Here is a 19,104-nt window from a genome sequence, read left to right on the forward strand (position 1 = left end):
CTTTCTTCACATTTCTTCCTTCTTTGATTTAATTAATTCGGTATTTAAAACTGTGTGTTATTCCCACTTGTAAAAATTGAAAACTAAATGTATTTACCCCAAAAATGGATGTTAGTGGCGTAAATAAAGGGAGATCCCCTCCCCCCGCTTGAGGCCCCCTTGCCCCCCAGATTTTGGAGAGGACATATAATAATAGGTTAGAAACCAATCACACACATTGAGTGTCCCTCTCCCTGCAGCTGGCCCCCCAAAATTAGGCACCCAGGTTCCCCCGCACATTGGCAATACACGCTACTGACAGTGAATATGACTTAAGTTCACCACGAAAGTCATGCTTTCCAATTAATGATGGATTTCAAGCAAAAAAAACCCAACACATTTGTAGCTTACAAAGATTTAACGTCAACGAGATCTTTTTTTTTTTTTATTTTTTTTTTTACAAGTATTGGTCCTTATACACAGCTGACCTATGTAGGTCTCTGTGGCGCAAGCGGTTAGAGCGTTCGGCTGATAACCGAAAGGTTGGTGGTTCGAGCCAGCCCAGGGACGTGAAATCTTTTGCATTTGCAGTGGTTTACCCTTGATGCCACCTTGATATAAGCTAAAGTAGTTCAGTTCTTTCCTGAAGGGAATGTTGACGGGTCTCTGTGGCGCAATCGGTTAGCGCGTTCGGCTGTTAACCGAAAGGTTGGTGGTTCGAGCCCACCCAGGGACGTCAAATCTTTTGCTTTTGCAGTGGGTTTATCCTTGATGCCACTTTGATATAAGCTACAATAGTTGAGTTCTTTACTGAACTGAATGTTAACGGGTCTCTGTGGCGCAATTGGTTAGCGCGTTCGGCTGTTAACCGAGAGGTTGGTGGTTCGAGCCCACCCAGGGACGTCAAATCTTTTGCATTTGCAGTGGTTTATCCTTGATGCCACTTTGATATAAGCTACAATAGTTGAGTTCTTTACTGAAGTGAATGTTAACGGGTCTCTGTGGCGCAATCGGTTAGCGCGTTCGGCTGTTAACCGAAAGGTTGGTGGTTCGAGCCCACCCAGGGACGTCAAATATTTTGCATTTTCGGTTTTTCATAATCACCATTTTGATGGGCGAGTGAAACCCAAGTGTAATGCATGAGTTGAGCTGTATGTAGAAAATTCTGTGGCGCAACCGGTTAGCGCGTTCGGCTGTTAACCGAAAGGTTGGTGGTTCGAGCCCACCCAGGGACGAGTGATTTTTCTTTAAGTTATAAATATAAATATTTATCTAGGTATATATATTTATTAATATATATTCTATATATGTTTATTTCAATATTTTTTACTACACAAATGCAATGTATTATTTTGTACTGACACTTTTCATGGCTTTCTGACGTCAGTTGTCCTAAGACTGGTTCCCTGTCTCTCCATTGCCCTTCGGACTTCAAATGTGGGGACTGGTAGCTGGCAGTGAATTCTGAATGCATTAGGAGGTTTTCCTCCCCATGTATGCAAATCCATGCATAAAGCTGATTCACGCGTGCAGAGGTGATCCAATCTATGGAGCTAGATACCAGTTCCATATTTTTAAGGCGGGGGGGGGGGGGAGGGGACCAGTCTATGGTGTCTATAGGTTCCACCATACAGTCAATGATGGTGTTGGAAGCTAGCAGGGGAGTCAATCGCTTCTCAAAAGTGGGGGGGGGGGGGGGGGGGTTACATACCTTGATCAGAACTAATGCGATCGCGAAGCCCTTACGGTGTGGGGTTCGGGGCCCGCTAATTAAGGGCCCCGAAAAATTTTGGATTCTGAGTGCTCTGTGGTGCGATCTGAGGCAATTTCTTAGCAAAAGATATATTGTAGTAGATAATAGGGCCCTGTAAATGAGACACGAGTTCAAAAATCTGGGGGGGGGGGGACATTTGATATTGTGTCCTCCACCCTTCAAAAAGTGGGGGGGGGGGGGGGAGACATGTCCCCCTGTCCCCCCCAGGATTGACGCCCGAAAAGCTTCGCAACCGTCGCGTAGCTCTTATCTTATACTCAATTCAATTCTTAACGCGCTCAAACTTAAACCGTATGCCATTGTTCTTACTGCGTATTTGCAAAGTATGCTGGCATAATTTCTCGACATGTTCTCGAGATATTGCAAAGAATAACGTAAGGTTTTGAAGAAGTTCAAAAGGCTTTGCGACAAGTCACATTACAGTATGTCACTTCTCAGTCTGCGGGGAGAACATTCGGTGTGATATTTTTGTGAACCACTTCAGTTCAGGCTTAGATGGTGATTTGCTATTTATTACACTCGCTGCTGAATAAAGAGCCACCCTTCATCATGTAGTCATAATAAAGAGCCCCCTCATCGGCTACCGCCCACATATTAACCTTTTAACTTTCGGGGCAGATATTATTTTATGGGGCATTTTGTTTTCTTATAATAAAAAGATCATTTGTTTCTGTGGTAAACGGTACCCGGTTACGCTACTATACAAAGAAGCCATATAGGGCTGGTCATATCGATTAAGCGGTCCCATCCACCGCTGCACTTATATCTTCTTGAATCTTGATGGCCTGTTGAAATAAGAAAAGGGAGCCAGACATTCGGTAGAGGCTCCGCCATGAATGCATGATAATGAGACCCTAATGTTCTTTCGACAGGCGCCATTTTTTTTGGGGGGGGGGGGGGGCTGTGTTCGGGAGACAAAAGAAGTAATTTCGTTTCGGTGTTAAATACTGTTTAATATGTAACAATTATTTTAGGCAAAGTCATTCTTTCCAGGCACCACGTACTTTGAAGCTAATCTTTATATGCAGGGTTCTGCTTATCGCGTCTCCTCATTGAATCGATGTTCAACAGTTTCATTCGATTACTTTAATTCGTTGCATTCGGTATCCTCAAATATGATTTGGAAGGTATAATATTGAAAAAAATTGCCCTACATGTACTGAAATAATTAACAGGTACCTGACAAGTAGGTACTTGTTTGTACTTTTTGTTTTAAATTGGGCTCATATCTAGATTATTATATCTGTAATTGCAAATGACTCAAACTTTTGAAACCTTGGCTATTATGAGATTGCAGGTCACTGTTAAAGGACACACGTGAAATTCAACTGAAATTCAACAACTTTCCTCAGGAAACGGGCAGACCATATTAAGGTCGATTTGATTTTTGTTTTAACAAAATGTTTGTAGAACCTATACAGGTGAACAATTATTTCCTTTTTATAAAAGAAAGAACTTTGTAATGTTTTTCTTTGTTTGAATTGAGTACATGTAATGTGAAAACCTGCCCAATAGATGCTTTACACAATTGCAACTATCTTTCACGTGTGTATATTTGTTCCATAGGAGTTAGACCTCTCGTGCATTTATTGTATCCAAAATAAAGGGACATTACGTCATGGAATGCGCCCTATTGATCAACAAAATACGTTTTAAGCGAAAACGTATTTCCAAGTGTATTGGAAAGACCAATTAAAAGAAAAATATAATTAAACGTCCCCACATCCATCTTTTAGTGGGCGTTTTGTGGTATTTTTGCGAGAACCATGCGAGAACGAATTTCGGGGGTCAAAATTTTGACTCTCAAAAATCGAGCTGAGTGCTAGTCTAGGGGCTAGACGTTTTCATGTTTGAAACGCGATAACCCGCCGCCACGATAACCGGCCACCCCACGAGGGCGCTATCACGACCATCCAATATCGCCCACGAAACTGTCAGAACAACGTCTAGGGAAACTGCTGATTTCCCCCCCCCCCCCCCCGAAAAAGGGGGAAACTAGTGCGCATGCGTGACTTCTGCAGGCAATTATGGTCCATTTTCAGTCCCACACATACTACACACAACAAAAGAGCTGACCAGTGAAATTGCACAAAGGTCTTGCTGTATCTTTTATTGCACTGGAAGAAATTTGAGAGTTTGCTTCAGAACTACTGTATTTTTTTTTGAATATATTAGGCCAAACAAGTGCGCGCGCATTACACAACCAATAAGAGTTTCCGTAGACGTCCGATGTAAACAACCGGGTCTTCCCGTCATTTCTCAGGAACAGTAAGACGTTAGGTTTGTTCCTTTCAGCCAGACCTTTGAAACAGGACAATGAAACAATACAAAAACATGAAAGTATTGCTCTTCAAGTATGGGTGCTTGAGAATGTGAAATGCATCACAGTCTGCATAACAACGTTTGACGGCGCAATATTGCATAATGTGTGTGTAAAAATATAATATTCACTATACTCATTAATTTAGTTTTCAGACAAAGAGAGAACCTATTTGGTAACATTTTCAAAAGGATTTTGCCATTTATTGTCGAAATAACGATGATCACTTTCTGCAGGTGTTGACAGTTCTCAATACTTAACCATGCAAGATAAAACAAAGAAATGAATAAAGACATTGTTTTTTTTGGCGGATCAAGCTAGTCAGCCTGATATAAATAATATGAATAACTCATGCATTATTGTTATAGTTCTTGCAATATATTCTAGTATCCCCCAAATAGCCATCCAATATTATATAAGTGTTCATGATCGTCGGATTTGACAAGAGCTCCCATTGAAAGTATGGTACGAGACACCCCCCCCCCCCACCTAATGATTTTACGTGGGTCAAGTGTCTGAAGAAAAAAACCTGTCTACATTTCAGGATTGAATTGCTGATGAAACACCCCCGCTGCAAACATTCCTGGATTCGCCCGTGATTCCTATTATGATTTGGGGTTGGTATAAAATTATGACTCTATTGGATAAAAATATACTATTTCAAGTGGTAACTTTAAATGAAATCTGAAGCAATTGGGATAACGTCAAGTGGCAGCGCTAGATCGGGGGGGGGGGGGATTTACCCCCCCCCCCGATTTTCTTCCTCGCCCCCCCCCCGTTTTTCACCAACAAAATAAAACAAAAGAGAAAAAAGAAGAAAAAAATAAGGCAGAAGAAATGGGAAAAAAAGAAAACAAGGGACTCGATGTCAACATTTTGTATAGGCCTATTTCCCCCAAGAAAATAAAAAAGAAAAAAGAAAAAATTTACGCAAAAGAAGAGACTCGATGTTAATGTTTTGTAAATATGGAAACCCTCGGAAATGGCCTCCAAACGCGACTATTATGTACATAAATACGAACAAAGGCCTATGTGAATGGCTTTGAACAGCGCCCCCAAGCGTCAAATGATGTCCATCCCCCTCCCAAATATTGCCCCCCCTTTATCTTTGCCCCTCAAGCCCCTCCCCCCCCCAAAAAAAAATAGAAAAAATAATAAATTGTTGACTCTGGCGCCACCACTGATGGAGTCACTAAGCGCAAAGAAACGGTCATGAGTGACTACACAATCATTCAGCAGTTTAGTTTTCATTTTGATGCTGAAATTTCACTTCAGTGACAAATTACAACTTCTTTAACCCCAGCTGGTCCTAATTTCATAGCCCGAGTCCATCATTTGCAGCTATCCAAAAAAGTAACTGGCGTAATTATTGTTGAAAAACATACTTGGTTGAAAGATAGTAAGGGGACTAAACTCCCTGTGAAATTATTCTTTCTGGCAAGCTCTCATTTTGAAGAAATCAACGAAAGAAGGCATTTCCAACGGTGCGTCTTAAGAAGCATCTTAGGAAAATTTAAATTAGTAGTTCGTTTTGTTATTCGGCGCAGCGTGCACAAGCATTGGAACGACGCACAGGCGCGCGCGGTTGCTATAGACCGCTTGCAGATGCGTTCGATAATCGACGCGCGAAGGCGCGCGACGCCATGTTGTGGGACAGGCGTATATCTATCCATGCACATTTTGTCCCATAACATGGCGTCGTGCACCTTCGCGCGTCAATTATCGATCGCGTCTGCAAGTGGTCTATAATTCGTCGGATCAGTGCGCGACATCGCGTAAAGCTTCAATTCAAAACAATTCGAAACATGATTTAGCAACTTTTGATTTGAAATTGAGATCCTAGAATGCTGTTTTTCTCGGAATATAAAGCTGAAGCTGAGCTGAAACTTCATCAAGTAAGTTGTTCAGTATCATTCATTAGATTTTGAACACTTTTCTTGCTTCAAACGAACAAAATGCACTAATTACAAATGATGGACTATAGCTTTAACAGCCGATTTTGTGCTTACCGAGCGTCCTTCTATTTCATAGAGTCCATAAGCAATAAGCACAGCAAAAGCACGCTTATCAGAGAAAAAAGTTGCGTAAAGTGACGTACAATAAAAATCTCCATGCGCGCGCAACGTTAGCGTCTCCGCGTCATGACATAATGCTTAAAGCTATAGTCCATAATTTGCAGCCATCCGAAAAAGTAACTGGCGTATTATTGTTGAAAAACATACTTGGTTGAAAGATGTAGTAAGTGGACTAAACTCCCTGTGAAATTAATCCTTCTGGCAAGCTATCATTTTGAAGTAATCAACGAAAGAAGGCCTTTCCAACGGTGCGTCTTAAGACGCACCGTAGGAAAATTTAAATTAGTAGTTTGTTTTGTTATTCGGCGCAGCGCGCGCAAGCATTGGCACGACGCACAGGCGCGCGCGGTTGCTTTAATTCGTCGGATCTCTGCGCGACATCGCGTATAGCAGCAATTCAAAACAATTCAAAACATGATTCAGTAACTTTTGATTTGAAATTGAGATCACAGAATGCTGTTTTTCTCGGAATATACAGCTGAAGCTGAGCTGAAACTTCAGTTGTTCAGTATCCTTCATTAGATTTTGAACACTTTTGTTGCTTCAAACGAACAAAATGCACAAATTACAAATGATGGACTTTATCTTTAAGCATCAGCATGATTTCTGCTAACAGTGAAGCAGTGCTATGAAATTGGGCCCAGCTGCAGCAGGTCTTAAAACTTACTCGATTAAAACTAGAATTTGTAACTATAATATGCTTGTTGGCTACAATGTTATCAACTTCCAGTGGCGTAGCACGGTCATTTTTATTGGGGAGGGGGGGGGGTGGTAAAATTTATTTGAAAAGGGCACTTGCACATCCATACTAAAATGTAGACACGTTTTTTCCCCGGACATTATTTTGGCCTCCGTAAAATCAAATACTAAGGGGGGGGGGGGCTGTTCAAACCGACGATTATGCACACTAACGGACAAAATATGGTGCTTTTAACGGCGATACATGCGCAAAATTAACAAAAAAGGCACCCGCAACGGCCGATGGCACCATAGGCCACCACTTCATTTTAAAAAGGGCACTTGTTTAGAAAAAAGGGCACTCTTTTCAAAATAATGGGGGGGGGGGGGGGGAAGCGCTGGTGAAAATAGGGCATTGGAATAGAAAAGGGCAGTCTTCACAAAACATTGGGGGGGGGGGGGGTAAATACCCCCTTACCCCTCCGCTGGCTACGCCTATGACTTCCCAATGAGTGTTGTTACATGCAAATTGTTGATTCAAGCATTGAAGCATGACACGTGTTACACATTCCTAAAGTCTATACAGAAGTAGTGTCCACATCATCAGTCCTAGTTACAATAAGCAAACTTTAAATTTAATCAGCATAATTTAAGTCCATCATTTGTAAAGACAACGTAAATCAAATACAAGACGATATTTTTGACGGTTGGCCATGGTACAAAATAAAAAAAGCGATTATACAATTAAATCAGGCCCTATTACATCTACGTTGTATATTTCTTTAAAGCATTAATAAATTATGATGCCATTGAAAACAACAGATGTGGGATATAACAACAGCTGGAAATTCATGGTAAACATCTTTGACACATCATCCAAACTCGTCCCCAGTGCTTAATTTATTTCCAACCTCGTTTCCAATAGTAAGCCCTGGATAGGAAACCTCTTCCTGTATCCTGATTCGATACCGCAATTGGCTAGTAAAGGAGTAATATCGTGTAGTTGGTGTTATTTCCAACGTGCATATACGTGTTTTCACGATCATTGTCATTATAACGTCCACGCAATCTCAAAACTACTCCTTTCCTTTCAAATTAATTTGAAATGTGATACTGCATATTGGCGGGATAAGATTATAACATTTTAACTTCGAAAACAATCGAGTTTTCGTAAGTCACGGCGCGACGAATTGATTCTGTTTGTACCCCAGACACCGCATACAATAACAAACGCTGATGTAACGCACTGAGAGGCACCCGACTATTTTTTCATTTGCACAAGTGCCAAGTGTGCACATGCAACTAATCCAATACCAGGATGAGAGAGCAGGTAGTGGTGGGCGCGTACTGCTCAACACCCTGGGGACGAGGTTGCACATCATCAGTTCTGATATATTTTTCGATGCAGACATTGGATTTATTAAGGCCATTAAAACATAAACTTCTTTCCAATGTTGGCATGGCATAATTGTGCCGAAAGCCCATGCATGTAATATTGTATAGTGATTCACAAGCTGGATCACATATATTATTAATTCATCTCTCGAACAATGCATTGTGCCCGATCAATGGAAACGAGGTATCGTTATCCCGGTACCCAAAACAAATCCCCCTACACTGGATAAACTCCACCCAATCTCTCTCACAGACCATTTCGCGAAGGTGACTGAAGGCTTCACAGCCAAATGGATCTTCAGTGATATCCAGCCCAAACTGGACCCAAACCAATTTGGGAATCGAAAATTCCTGTCAACTACCCACTGCTTAATTAACATTTTACACCAAGTGTACGCTATAGCTGAAATTCCAAAAGCTTCGTCTACAATTGTTGTGACAGACTTTACGAAAGCATTCGACCGTATCGACCACACCGTACTATAGCAATTGCTAAGTTGTTGGACCTCGGTGTTCGTCCGTCGCTCATCCCATTGGTCGCAGACTTCCTCACATCACGTCAACAAAGAGTACGGTACAAAACCTCCGAGTCTGATTGGTCCACTCTTCACTCTGGTGTACCGCAGGGCACACGTCTAGGGCCAATTATCTTTCTGGTAATGATCAACGATAATGTCCCCACCGAATGGTATAAACGCCCACAAATATGTCGACGACATGACTCTTGTCGAATGCCGAACTCAAAACCAATTATCGCGCATGCAGTCAGCTGTCTCCTCTTTGGTAGAGTGGTCGAGGGACAATAACATGAAATTAAACCCAATGAAATGTACAGCAATGGAAATAACATTCCAGCGAAACCCCCAAACACCACCTTCGCTCATGCTGCATGATCATCAATTAGAAACAGTGCAATCAATTAAACTTCTTGGCATACTTGTTCAGAGCAATTTGAAATGGGACGCACATATTACCGACCTCATTAAACGTGCAGGTAGAAAACTTTACATGCTCCGTCTTCTTAAAGGCCACTGTTTGCCTGTCCAGGATCTACTTATTATCTACAACAGCTACATCAGACCGCTTCTTGAATATGGAGCCCCAGTATGGGAGGGGGATTAACCACTGCCCAGTCTGACCAGATCGAAAGCATCCAAAAAAGAGCTCTACGAATAATCACCGGACGCGGTGGTTATAACAGTTATTCCGAGATGCTATGTGAACTCGGGATTTCCCCCTTGAAACAAAGAAGAGAATCTCTATGTACATCATTCATCGAAATAACATTGAAACAAACTGATCAATTTTAGGATTTTATCCCTTCTCCTCCAAAACGTACACTAAGAAATTCGAATAAAGTCCCAGAACTCAAGTGTAAAACAAATAGAATGCAGAATAGTGCCATTCCTCATCTGGTACATCTGTATAACTCTAATCCCAAATGAAATGAATTGATTTTTACCAGCAAGCTTTTATTGTATTTTACAAGTTTTAACGTTATTTTAATACTACCTTTCATTTAAATAAGATAATTTGACTGCCACACATCTTGCACAATTTTTAAACTCATTCCCCATCTGGCTCATTTGTATAATTCTAATCCTAAATGAAACTATAAATAATTTTTAACTGCAACCTTTTTAAATGTCTTTTATACGTTTTAACGCAATTTAAATGCTGCCTTTTCAAAGTAAGATAATTGACTACAATACAATCTGTACAATAATATGTATTTCTTTAAATAGACAATTTTCCTTAGTCAGATTTGTATGCACAATGTTTAAACCTTTTCTAATATAAGTATTTAATGTCATATTTTTTATTATATACAAACATGGTAGGCCTTTTACCTTTTAAAAATGAGTTCCATAGTATATTAATTTTGAATGACAATCCAGCAGCTGTGGGCCTAATTGGTTTTTTTTGAGAAACACTGCCTTCGGAAAGCAATGATGGATACCAGTACCATCATAATTATTCTAAATGACACTGAAGCTTATTTGCTTCGCGAAGTCCAATTTAGCAGAAAATTATCCTAAACAAAACGTCATCACTATCAAGCGGCACGTGACCTAATGCCCACACCTTTGTGAATACATGTACATGTATCTCCTTATACGATGCTCAGCAATAGCATGTAGGTGTTGTTATGAATAAGTTAGTAGAAATTGTCTGCCTATATACCTTGGTAAATGTATCCCACATAAAATGTTTGACCTGGATTATCGGTCAAATTCGTCAAAAATGGGTTAAAGGAAACTTTAAGAAAAATACTCGAACACATGTATTTTACCAAGGCTGCATGTGTGTCATTTAAGCTGGCATAGGTAGGCCTACACGAGGCATTAGCCAGGTTCATGGATACTCGACTTTTCTTGCAATCGTACACAGTTCAGTCCGGGAGTCAGTAATAGATCATATGACCTCCTACCCGGTCGTGATATTCACAAGCCACATGTTTGAACTTTTGAATTTTCCAATCTTGGCTTCATGTCCACGGATACTGGCGGCGTGCATCACTACAGCTGAGTAGTTGGCCGTTTTAGCTAACAGGGAATAAAACTTTGGACCACTTGGGAAAAGGTTAATGTCCAACGGTTGGACATGCACATGTACCGGGTCGTCGGACCGTAAGAGGGAATTCATGACACCTTGATCTGCTCGGATCTTCCCAGCTTTTTCGTTGTTTTCCATGGTTTGTATCCACGCCTTGACAAATCGAATTGTCACGGCAGTCGGCTTGTAGTACACAAACCCTGCACAAAAATTGGCATTTTCGGCGCGAGTTGGATAGGGTGATTTCGAGTCCATCATCGACATATCGAAGTCTCCTCGGAAGTATGGGAAAGGATCTCGGAACCAAAATGTATCTGAATCAGTGAAAAGAACATCCAGCCCTTGTTCCAATAAGGCGAGAATATACGCTTGACGCTTGTTGAAAAACCGAAAGTACGCGCGAGTATATCTTCGTATCAGTTGACTTTCTGTTTCTCCCGAATTAGTCATTATGACATGCACCCCAGGGTCGTCCCAAACTCTCTCTTTCAGATATTGATGGCATTTCTGGTCCTCTGCTATGACTGTGGTATTCACGCACAGGCCTGCTCTTTTGATACTCTCAATCATGTTCAACGTCATGTCCAAAAAGGCAAAGTTCGTTGTTGTTAACAGCACGACTCCTGACCTCTTTCTGATATCAGCCAGGGAACAGTTAGACAGACGTCCACGGGTGACTCTCTCCGTGATTGCTATCTTGGCTGTCACTCGTCCCTGGACAGGGATCTCCGTGCGATCAGTTGCCTCTTGTTCATCGTGGATCTCTCTGGAAATATTCTCGTTACCGTATGACACTGTGTTGATCGCAGTGTTAGCGTGGGTGGCACCGCACTCCTTGCCAACCGCACTCCACTTGCCGATATGGTACACGGCAAGTGGTTTAAGAACAACAGTATATGGTATAGAATTAACTGCGAAAGAGGAAAACAAATCATCGTATCTAATAAGGTCATTTGCATTAATACTCAAAAAGTAACTTACGAATTATTATCCAACAGCTTAAACTACTTGGATTAAAGATGTTACTGGTACTAAAATACAGCTACAACTTCTATAGACAGGTTAGGTTTTGAACAGTCTTCTTCGGAACAGTCTTTTGAACAGTCTTCTTCCGTGGAACCGACTATGCCTTTAACGCACACAATTATTGACACGTGTGAATTTCGCGCCCTTGATGTACCGAGTGTCTGACTGGTCGAGCGGTGACAACAAGATAGTGAGAAGGTTCGTTATAAAGGGCCGTAAGTCCGAAGTTTCAATAGTTCGAAGGTTCACTTAGTCCGAAGGTTTATTTTCTGAAGGTTCGATTGTCCGATGGGCCCATGCATTATAGTCCGAAAAAAGAATGAAGCTAAATAATCCAATTGCTCGATAGTCCGAATAGATGATAAGGATCGATAGTCCGAATTGACAATAAGGTTCGTTAGTCCGAAATGACAGCATAACAATTATTGTCCATTCGGACCATCGAACCTTTGCGTGCCTTCGGAATAATGAACTTCTGACTATTGGACCTTGTTTTCGCTTCGGACTATTGAACCTTCGGACTAATTAACCTTATTCTAAATTCGGACTAACGAACCTTCGGATAAATGAACCTTCGGATTATCAAACCTTCGGATAAATGAACCTTCGGATTGTCAAACCTTCGGACTTACGAACCTTCGGACCATTGCATCATAATGTTTGAGTTAAAGAACCGTATTTCATTTTCGGACTAGGAAATTTGTGCGTTCGAACTACCGAACCTTCGGATCAATAAACCTTCGGATTATCGAACCTTCGGACTATCAGGCGGACCCCGACCGAGCGATCGACCGAGCGACTGACCAACGGACCAAACGACAGACAGACCTACCGACCGACCGAGCGACCGAGCGACTGATTCACTGACTGAGTCACTGATGTATAAAATGTCCTGAACGTAGAATTTCAGGTCCGGCCTATTTATTTTAACGTGACGGACACTTCCCCATTCAACAATGGCATGGGAGGACGGTTTCACAAAGAACAGTCTGCTGAATTTTTTCAACCTAGGTCGATGATGGTCAACAGCGGTATCTGCTCATCCTACGTTCAGCCTATAAAATACCGAGCAGCATGGTTAACACCAAACACGCTCATTTGCCTGTATGGTCGACTGCTTGGTGGTCCAAGGCACATCAACCAGTGAATGTATTTACGACGTGAACATTAAAACTCAGAGTTCTCCTAGACTTACTTATGATCAATGAGACCAGGACCAGTAATATGAGGAAGAGTAGAACTTTGTAAGCTGGATGCACAGACATCTTTTCGATCATCGAACTCCACCAAACACAACAAACACTTCAGTCAACTGCTTTTGCTTCCACTGCTCGTGACAGGAAAGGCCGTGGGAATTTAGGTGAGCTTTGTATTGATTTCTGCGAACCACAGGTGTGAGCTCGACATGCAATACCTCCCATCTGGCTCCTGATGACTTTAAGAGGCGTCGTTAAAAAATAACAATTCTAATATTGATTTTTATAAGCGAATCAATATACACCGACAGTTTGCCTTAGCCTTCCATCACTGGTTAACTGTATTGCTTCGATTTTATTTAAATGATGTCAAAAATAGAATAATTATAATTCACAGAATAATTATGATAAACATCAGTCTTACCATACGTTGCAAGTATCTTTATATCACACTGTCATATGGGACTTTTGTGCATGGAGGTTACAGAGGCTTAACCCAATATTAAATATACGTTCCTATGGGCGTCGCCGGGGGGGGGGGGGGCTGAAAAAAAAAAGCAAAAAAGATGACGAGATGCGAAGTCATATTGCTGTTAATGCACATTCAACAACATGGACGTTCGCTGGGGAGTCAATGGGGTGGGGTGGGCAAATGTCCCCCGCCCACCCTCGGAAAAAAATGATAAAATGAGAATAATTATATCAGAAAAAGAACAAGGATTATGAGAGTTTTGCCCCCTCTAAAAAAAAACCCTGGCGACGCCCATGTGCTTTCCCATCTGTTTTTTTTTCAATCGCTATTTCCCTAGAAATATAAAAGTGATTCACTTTTGAAAGACACATGGAATGAAAAATTAAACAGATGTTTAGTTATTGATTTATTTCTTACCAAAATTCGAATAATTCGGCTCTCGCAGGACGGGTTCATCTATGTGCATAACAAAAAGCCCCTTTTAAGAGGGTTGCAGATGTCCAAAATCTATAAAGGTTTTTTTCTTCTTCAAAGAAACCACATATAATAGGGTGATTGTGACTTATCATCAAAAAACAATGAACAAATAATTTTTGTTTAGCATGTTCTGTTCGCGAGATATGGCTTTATGGTTCAAAAATTCAAAAAATCATTAAAAAATCACACGATGACGTCATCATTACCTTGAAACAATGGCATCGAAAGGACTAGATGTGTGCGACATCGGCTCACCGCTTTTGCTGTCCAAGATTGAACCTAGGATGCAAGAAATCGTCCTAAAACTTAAGAGTTCGCCGTCTGTCCCTGTACAAACACTCCAGAGGAATGATTTTGCCATTGAGGAACATTACTGCTCAGAAGTTGGAAAAGTGATATTCGAGTCTGCGAAGAAGTGCTGTGATGGGATCCAGCAAGATGGCGAAGAGGCAGTGACTCCCCAACACAAAAGCCATGCGTGGAGCAAAAATCGAAGACCTTGCTCCCAATGCCACACATCTGTCCGCAAAGTACGATGTCTCTGGAATAATTCTTCATGTTGAGACCAACAACATATCCGACGACCTATGCAGAGACTATTGCTGCAAAGGTCACTTCCCTCGGCGAATCACTAAAACCTAGAGCAGTGACAATCTCTTCGATTATACACCGCAGAAACCAGTCAGCGCCTCAACGCAACAAGGTAGATGATTCCAATAATCTGCTGAAATCCATTTTACGAAAGCCCGAACTGAAAATCTGGTAGCAGCGTGCCAGAACACTAAATTTATCACAACAAAGCTGTAATAAATTTGGTACATTATGCCAAGTTAACAAAAAGGGCATCCGGGCACTGTTCGCCCTCCATTTAAAAAGAGGTTTATCCTTCTCTTACACTGACTTGGCTGCAACATTAGGAACACTAACTACTCATTGAATTACTTAGATAATGGTGTAACAATGTGCTTTGTCTAATGTATGTTTATATTATTTACAATGTGGCAGAGGGTGTCAGCAAGTTCCTGGCGCTATAACCAGGGTGCTCCGGTCCAGGTAGGTGGAACTCGTTAGACGGTTGGCAGTCTACCATTCTTAAATCGGAGCGGGAGTTCCGAAAGCAGTCCGACTTTGTCTTCAACTTCGCTCTGGAAGCTGCTGCGATGACACTGGTGCCAAGCCGTATCGGCATTTTGCCTTCCCTTGGACTACATCGGTGCCGTTGAGAGGGGGACCTTCTTCCGTACGGCTGGTATCCCATATACCCTTGCCAAGGCTTGCGCCCTAGGGATGACTATCCAGCTTCGCATCTCTGGGTTGACATAACACGGGAAACAACATTGTACCGTTATAAACAATTGACGTAAAGTGTATCGCCATACAGGGGTGTTTCTGACGGTGGGAGATATGTCAGATATCCCCAGCCAGTAAGGCGCTTTCCCGTCACGGTCCGCTTGCCCCATTGGGTGCGTGGGGCTTAGGGTAAACCCCCGACGGGTGGATCGACAGCTCTGCGCCAGGCAGTAAAATACGGAAACACCCAGTTCTCAAGCTTGGCAACTGGAACCGGAGGACGCTGATACTTGGTTTCTCAGAAGATGTGCAAGAAGCAAGCGACGCTCGCAAGACCGCAGTGATCAACACCAAACTGCACAGGTTGCAAAAGGAGATCGTCAACCTACAGGAAACAAGACTGTCTTTGTAAGAGCGACTGTTCCTCCTTGAGGATTTCAATGTCAGAGTTGGTACGGATTGCAGCAGCTGGCTATCCTGTCGGGCCAGTTCGGAGTCGGGATGATGACTGAGAATGGGCAGTGCCTACTTGAGGTCTATACTGCCATCATGATCTATTCACTTCTAACACCTTCTTCGACAACAATCCTCAGCACTGTCAGTGTCGTGGAGACACCCGAGACCAAGCACTGGCACCAACTCGAACTTACCCTCACGAGACGCAGCAGCCTAGGCAGTGTCAAACTTACCGCAGCTATCAGTGTGCAGACTGCGACACTGACCATTCCCTTGTATGCTGGAAGGCGAAGATTCAGCCTAGGAGGCTTCACTTTTTTCAAGAAGTAAGGGAGGTCACTCATCGACACAAGTAAGACCAGCGACCATGAGAGGATGGACGAGTTCGTCCATCCTCTCATGAAAGATGTCCATCCTCTTTGAAAGATGCTTTGCCTGGCCCACCACGTACAAACATTAGTGAGAGATGGGAACATCTAAGGGATATCATACAATGCTGCCATGTCTGCATTTGGCAAGAAGCAATTTAAATAGGCAGACTGGTTCGAGGCTCCCTCCGAGGGGATGTTACCCGGCCTCATAGAGGAGAAAAAACTTCTTCACTACGAAACCTGACAAAAGAGAAACTACAAAAACCGGTGCCGAAAAGCCACCTCCGACTGAACCAGTCCATAATGAAGGGTGATGGTGAAAGCCCAACCCGGGAAGCCATTAACCTGATGGGAGGGAGGAAGACTATAGGTACAACACAAAAGATACAAGCCCATTGAACATCAACGAAGCCAAGCTTAAGATTGGGAATTGGAATGTTCAAGGGCTTAGTTCACCAGGAAAGATCGACATCCTGATAGATGAGTGTGAGCAATATCAGTTGGACATGGTTGCATTAACTGACCTACACTGGCCTGGCCAATGAAGAACCAGACACAAGAACTGGGAAATAATTCATTCTGGACCTGACAGCAACAGAAGGGAAAAGACAGTAGGCATCATGTTATCCCAGAGAGCTGTACAATTCCTGTTGTCACGAGTGTGTGTCAGACCGGCTGATGGTCGCAAGGTTCAATTGTAAACACGCCAAGATGACCATTGTGATATGCTACGCCCCCCCCATCAATAGTGAAATTCGGCCTGATGATGTTGCGAACAAGAATGCTTTCTATGATCAACTAGATGACTTGTTGTCCAGCATCCCGAAACTAGACATATTGTAACCGGGGACATGAATACTCAGGTGGGAGATGACACAAACACTTGGAAACCAGCACTTGGAATGCATGCTGAAGGAGCAATGAATGACAATGGTATTAGACGCCTGCCTCTTTGCCTAGCACAGAATCTTGTTGTTGGCTCATCACTCTTTCCTCATAAGAAGATTCATAGGATGACTTGTTGTATAGGATATGGAACTCTCCAGACGGGAAAACAGACGGGATACGGAACTCTTCAGACGGGAAAACAGTAAACCAGATAGATCCCACCCAAGTTAACAGAAAGTGGCGAAATTCACTGAAAGATGCCCGTGTGTACTGGGGAGCAGATGTCGGAGGCGGTCATAACCTCGCAATCACAACTGCTCAGCTATCCCTAGCAGAAACAGAAGAAGCAGCTGCGATACAACATAGCAGACCTGTTGAACAGAGACGTACTGGCAAGCTTTGATACCACCGTCGGCGGAAAATTCCAAGCCCTTGCAGAACTAGACGAATCGTCTGATGTGAATGAAAACTCTAGACCAACTTTACCGAAAATCTTGGTCGCAAGGGGAAGCGAGATGAGTGGATCTCAACTACATCGAGACATATCATGGGTAAGAGGAAGTTTAGCTTCTTAACCAGCCCTCGGCAGTGAGCATCATGAACTCAATAGGCAAACAAAAGCAAGTCTAAGGATGCCAAGAAAAAACCATGGCACAACAAGATTGCTGATGAACTTGAATCTGTAGCCAGCCGTAACAACACGAGAAAGGTGTACCAGACCCTGATAGGAGAATCATCAAAGAGTGCCACACAGATCAGAGATGCAAATAATGTCATCATCAAGGATGAAGAATCTATAGACTCCGAAGATGGGCCGAGTACTTTGAGCGTTACTAAATGCAGATGAGCCTGATGAAAGCATTGATTTCTCTGCACATTTCCAGAAGAGTTAGACATCAACATGAAGACACCCACTAGGGAAGAGCTTGATAAAGCCAACAGCCTCCTGAAACGGAACAGAGCCCCAGGTGTGGATAACATCACCTCTGAGATACTCAAGGATGGAGGTGACGCTGTGAGAGAATGGCTTCTTTGCATGTGGAAACGGCACCTGCAATGGTTCGGACATTTACAACGTATGAACATGGAACGGATCCCCAGAAAGCTGTATTACTGGAAACCAACTCATGGAAAACGCAGACCTGGTCGACCAAAGACATCATGGAGAGAGGTCATCCAGAGAGACATCACCAGAATGGACTTTGGGTGGTCTGTAGAGGAAGCAGAGGTGTCAGCAAAGGACCGTACCATTTGGAGGCATCTCTCTAGTTAGGCAGCAGGTGCAGCAATGCACGATGCTGTTCAATAATAATAATTAATAATAATAATAATAGAGGAGAAGAGAAAGGCCCTGGCAGCGTTCAAACTTTCAGCTAGTTAAAAGAACATACAGGCACTCGGAACGGCTCGGAACAAAGTCCAGCAGACAACTAGGCGCTGTGCCAATGACTAGTAGCTCCAGCTTTGCCGTAACATCCAGATCTCTGTTGAAACTGACATTGCAAAAGGCATGAGGGAATCACGGAATCAAGCAAGCCATCGGACCAACGCAGAAAAAGAGCCCTCTATTGTACTCAAGGGCGGATCCAGGGGGAGGGGGGCAAAGGGGGCCATGGCCCCCCCCCAAAAAAAAAACGAAACCAATTTTTTATATTTTTTATGTGACATCGCAATAAAGGCAGGCAATGAATACACCACCATCTTTTCCTCAAAAAAACATTAGTTAAGGTGGTCAGAAATTGCCTCAGATCGCACCACAGAGCATCTAGAATCCAAAAATTTTTCGGGGCCCTTAAGCGGGCCCCGAACCCCACGCCGTAATTTTTTGACCCACTTTTTGGGGGGACCAAATTTTTTTGGGCCCCCCAAAAAATTGTGTTCTGGATCCGCCCTTGATTGTACTAAGTAGATGGAATGCTGGGTAGAGCTGCAGTACTCGGGGTTATTATGTCGGAGAGCATGTCGCCACCTAAGCCGCTTTAATATCATCGAGTGTCTGCCCATTCTATAGAAGAACCTGATAACGAACTAATCCTGGAAGAACTCAGCGAAGCACTGGATGCCCTTGCCACTGGAAAATCTCCGGGAAAAGACGGCATTCCTTATGAAGTCTTCCGGCTGCGCACAAGATTCGATGGGAACCTTAAGCTC

At 42.7% G+C, this 19,104-nt stretch overlaps 1 protein-coding gene and 5 non-coding genes across 6 annotated transcripts; 5 read left to right on the forward strand and 1 right to left on the reverse strand.

Annotated features, from left to right (window-relative positions):
• The first annotated feature begins 475 nt into the window (after positions 1-475).
• Positions 476-549, forward strand: Trnai-gau. Its single transcript has one exon. It is a non-coding gene; the product is annotated as a tRNA-Ile (tRNA).
• A 92-nt stretch (positions 550-641) lies between these two features.
• Positions 642-715, forward strand: Trnan-guu. The gene has a single exon. It is a non-coding gene; the product is annotated as a tRNA-Asn (tRNA).
• A 93-nt stretch (positions 716-808) lies between these two features.
• On the forward strand, positions 809-882 carry Trnan-guu. The gene has a single exon. It is a non-coding gene; the product is annotated as a tRNA-Asn (tRNA).
• A 92-nt stretch (positions 883-974) lies between these two features.
• Positions 975-1,048, forward strand: Trnan-guu. Its single transcript has one exon. It is a non-coding gene; the product is annotated as a tRNA-Asn (tRNA).
• A 93-nt stretch (positions 1,049-1,141) lies between these two features.
• On the forward strand, positions 1,142-1,214 carry Trnan-guu. The gene has a single exon. It is a non-coding gene; the product is annotated as a tRNA-Asn (tRNA).
• An 8,146-nt stretch (positions 1,215-9,360) lies between these two features.
• Positions 9,361-11,755, reverse strand: LOC119745031 (UDP-D-xylose:L-fucose alpha-1,3-D-xylosyltransferase MGP4-like; the record flags this gene model as incomplete). The annotated part of the gene is made up of 1 exon (XM_038221254.1): positions 9,361-11,755. A coding segment is annotated over one exon (1,107 nt), but the record flags the coding sequence as incomplete, so codon positions are not given.
• Positions 11,756-19,104: the final 7,349 nt, after the last annotated feature.

Source organism: Patiria miniata, unplaced genomic scaffold, assembly GCF_015706575.1.
Source record: "Patiria miniata isolate m_02_andy unplaced genomic scaffold, ASM1570657v1 HiC_scaffold_7, whole genome shotgun sequence".
Classification (NCBI taxonomy): Eukaryota; Metazoa; Echinodermata; class Asteroidea; order Valvatida; family Asterinidae; genus Patiria; species Patiria miniata.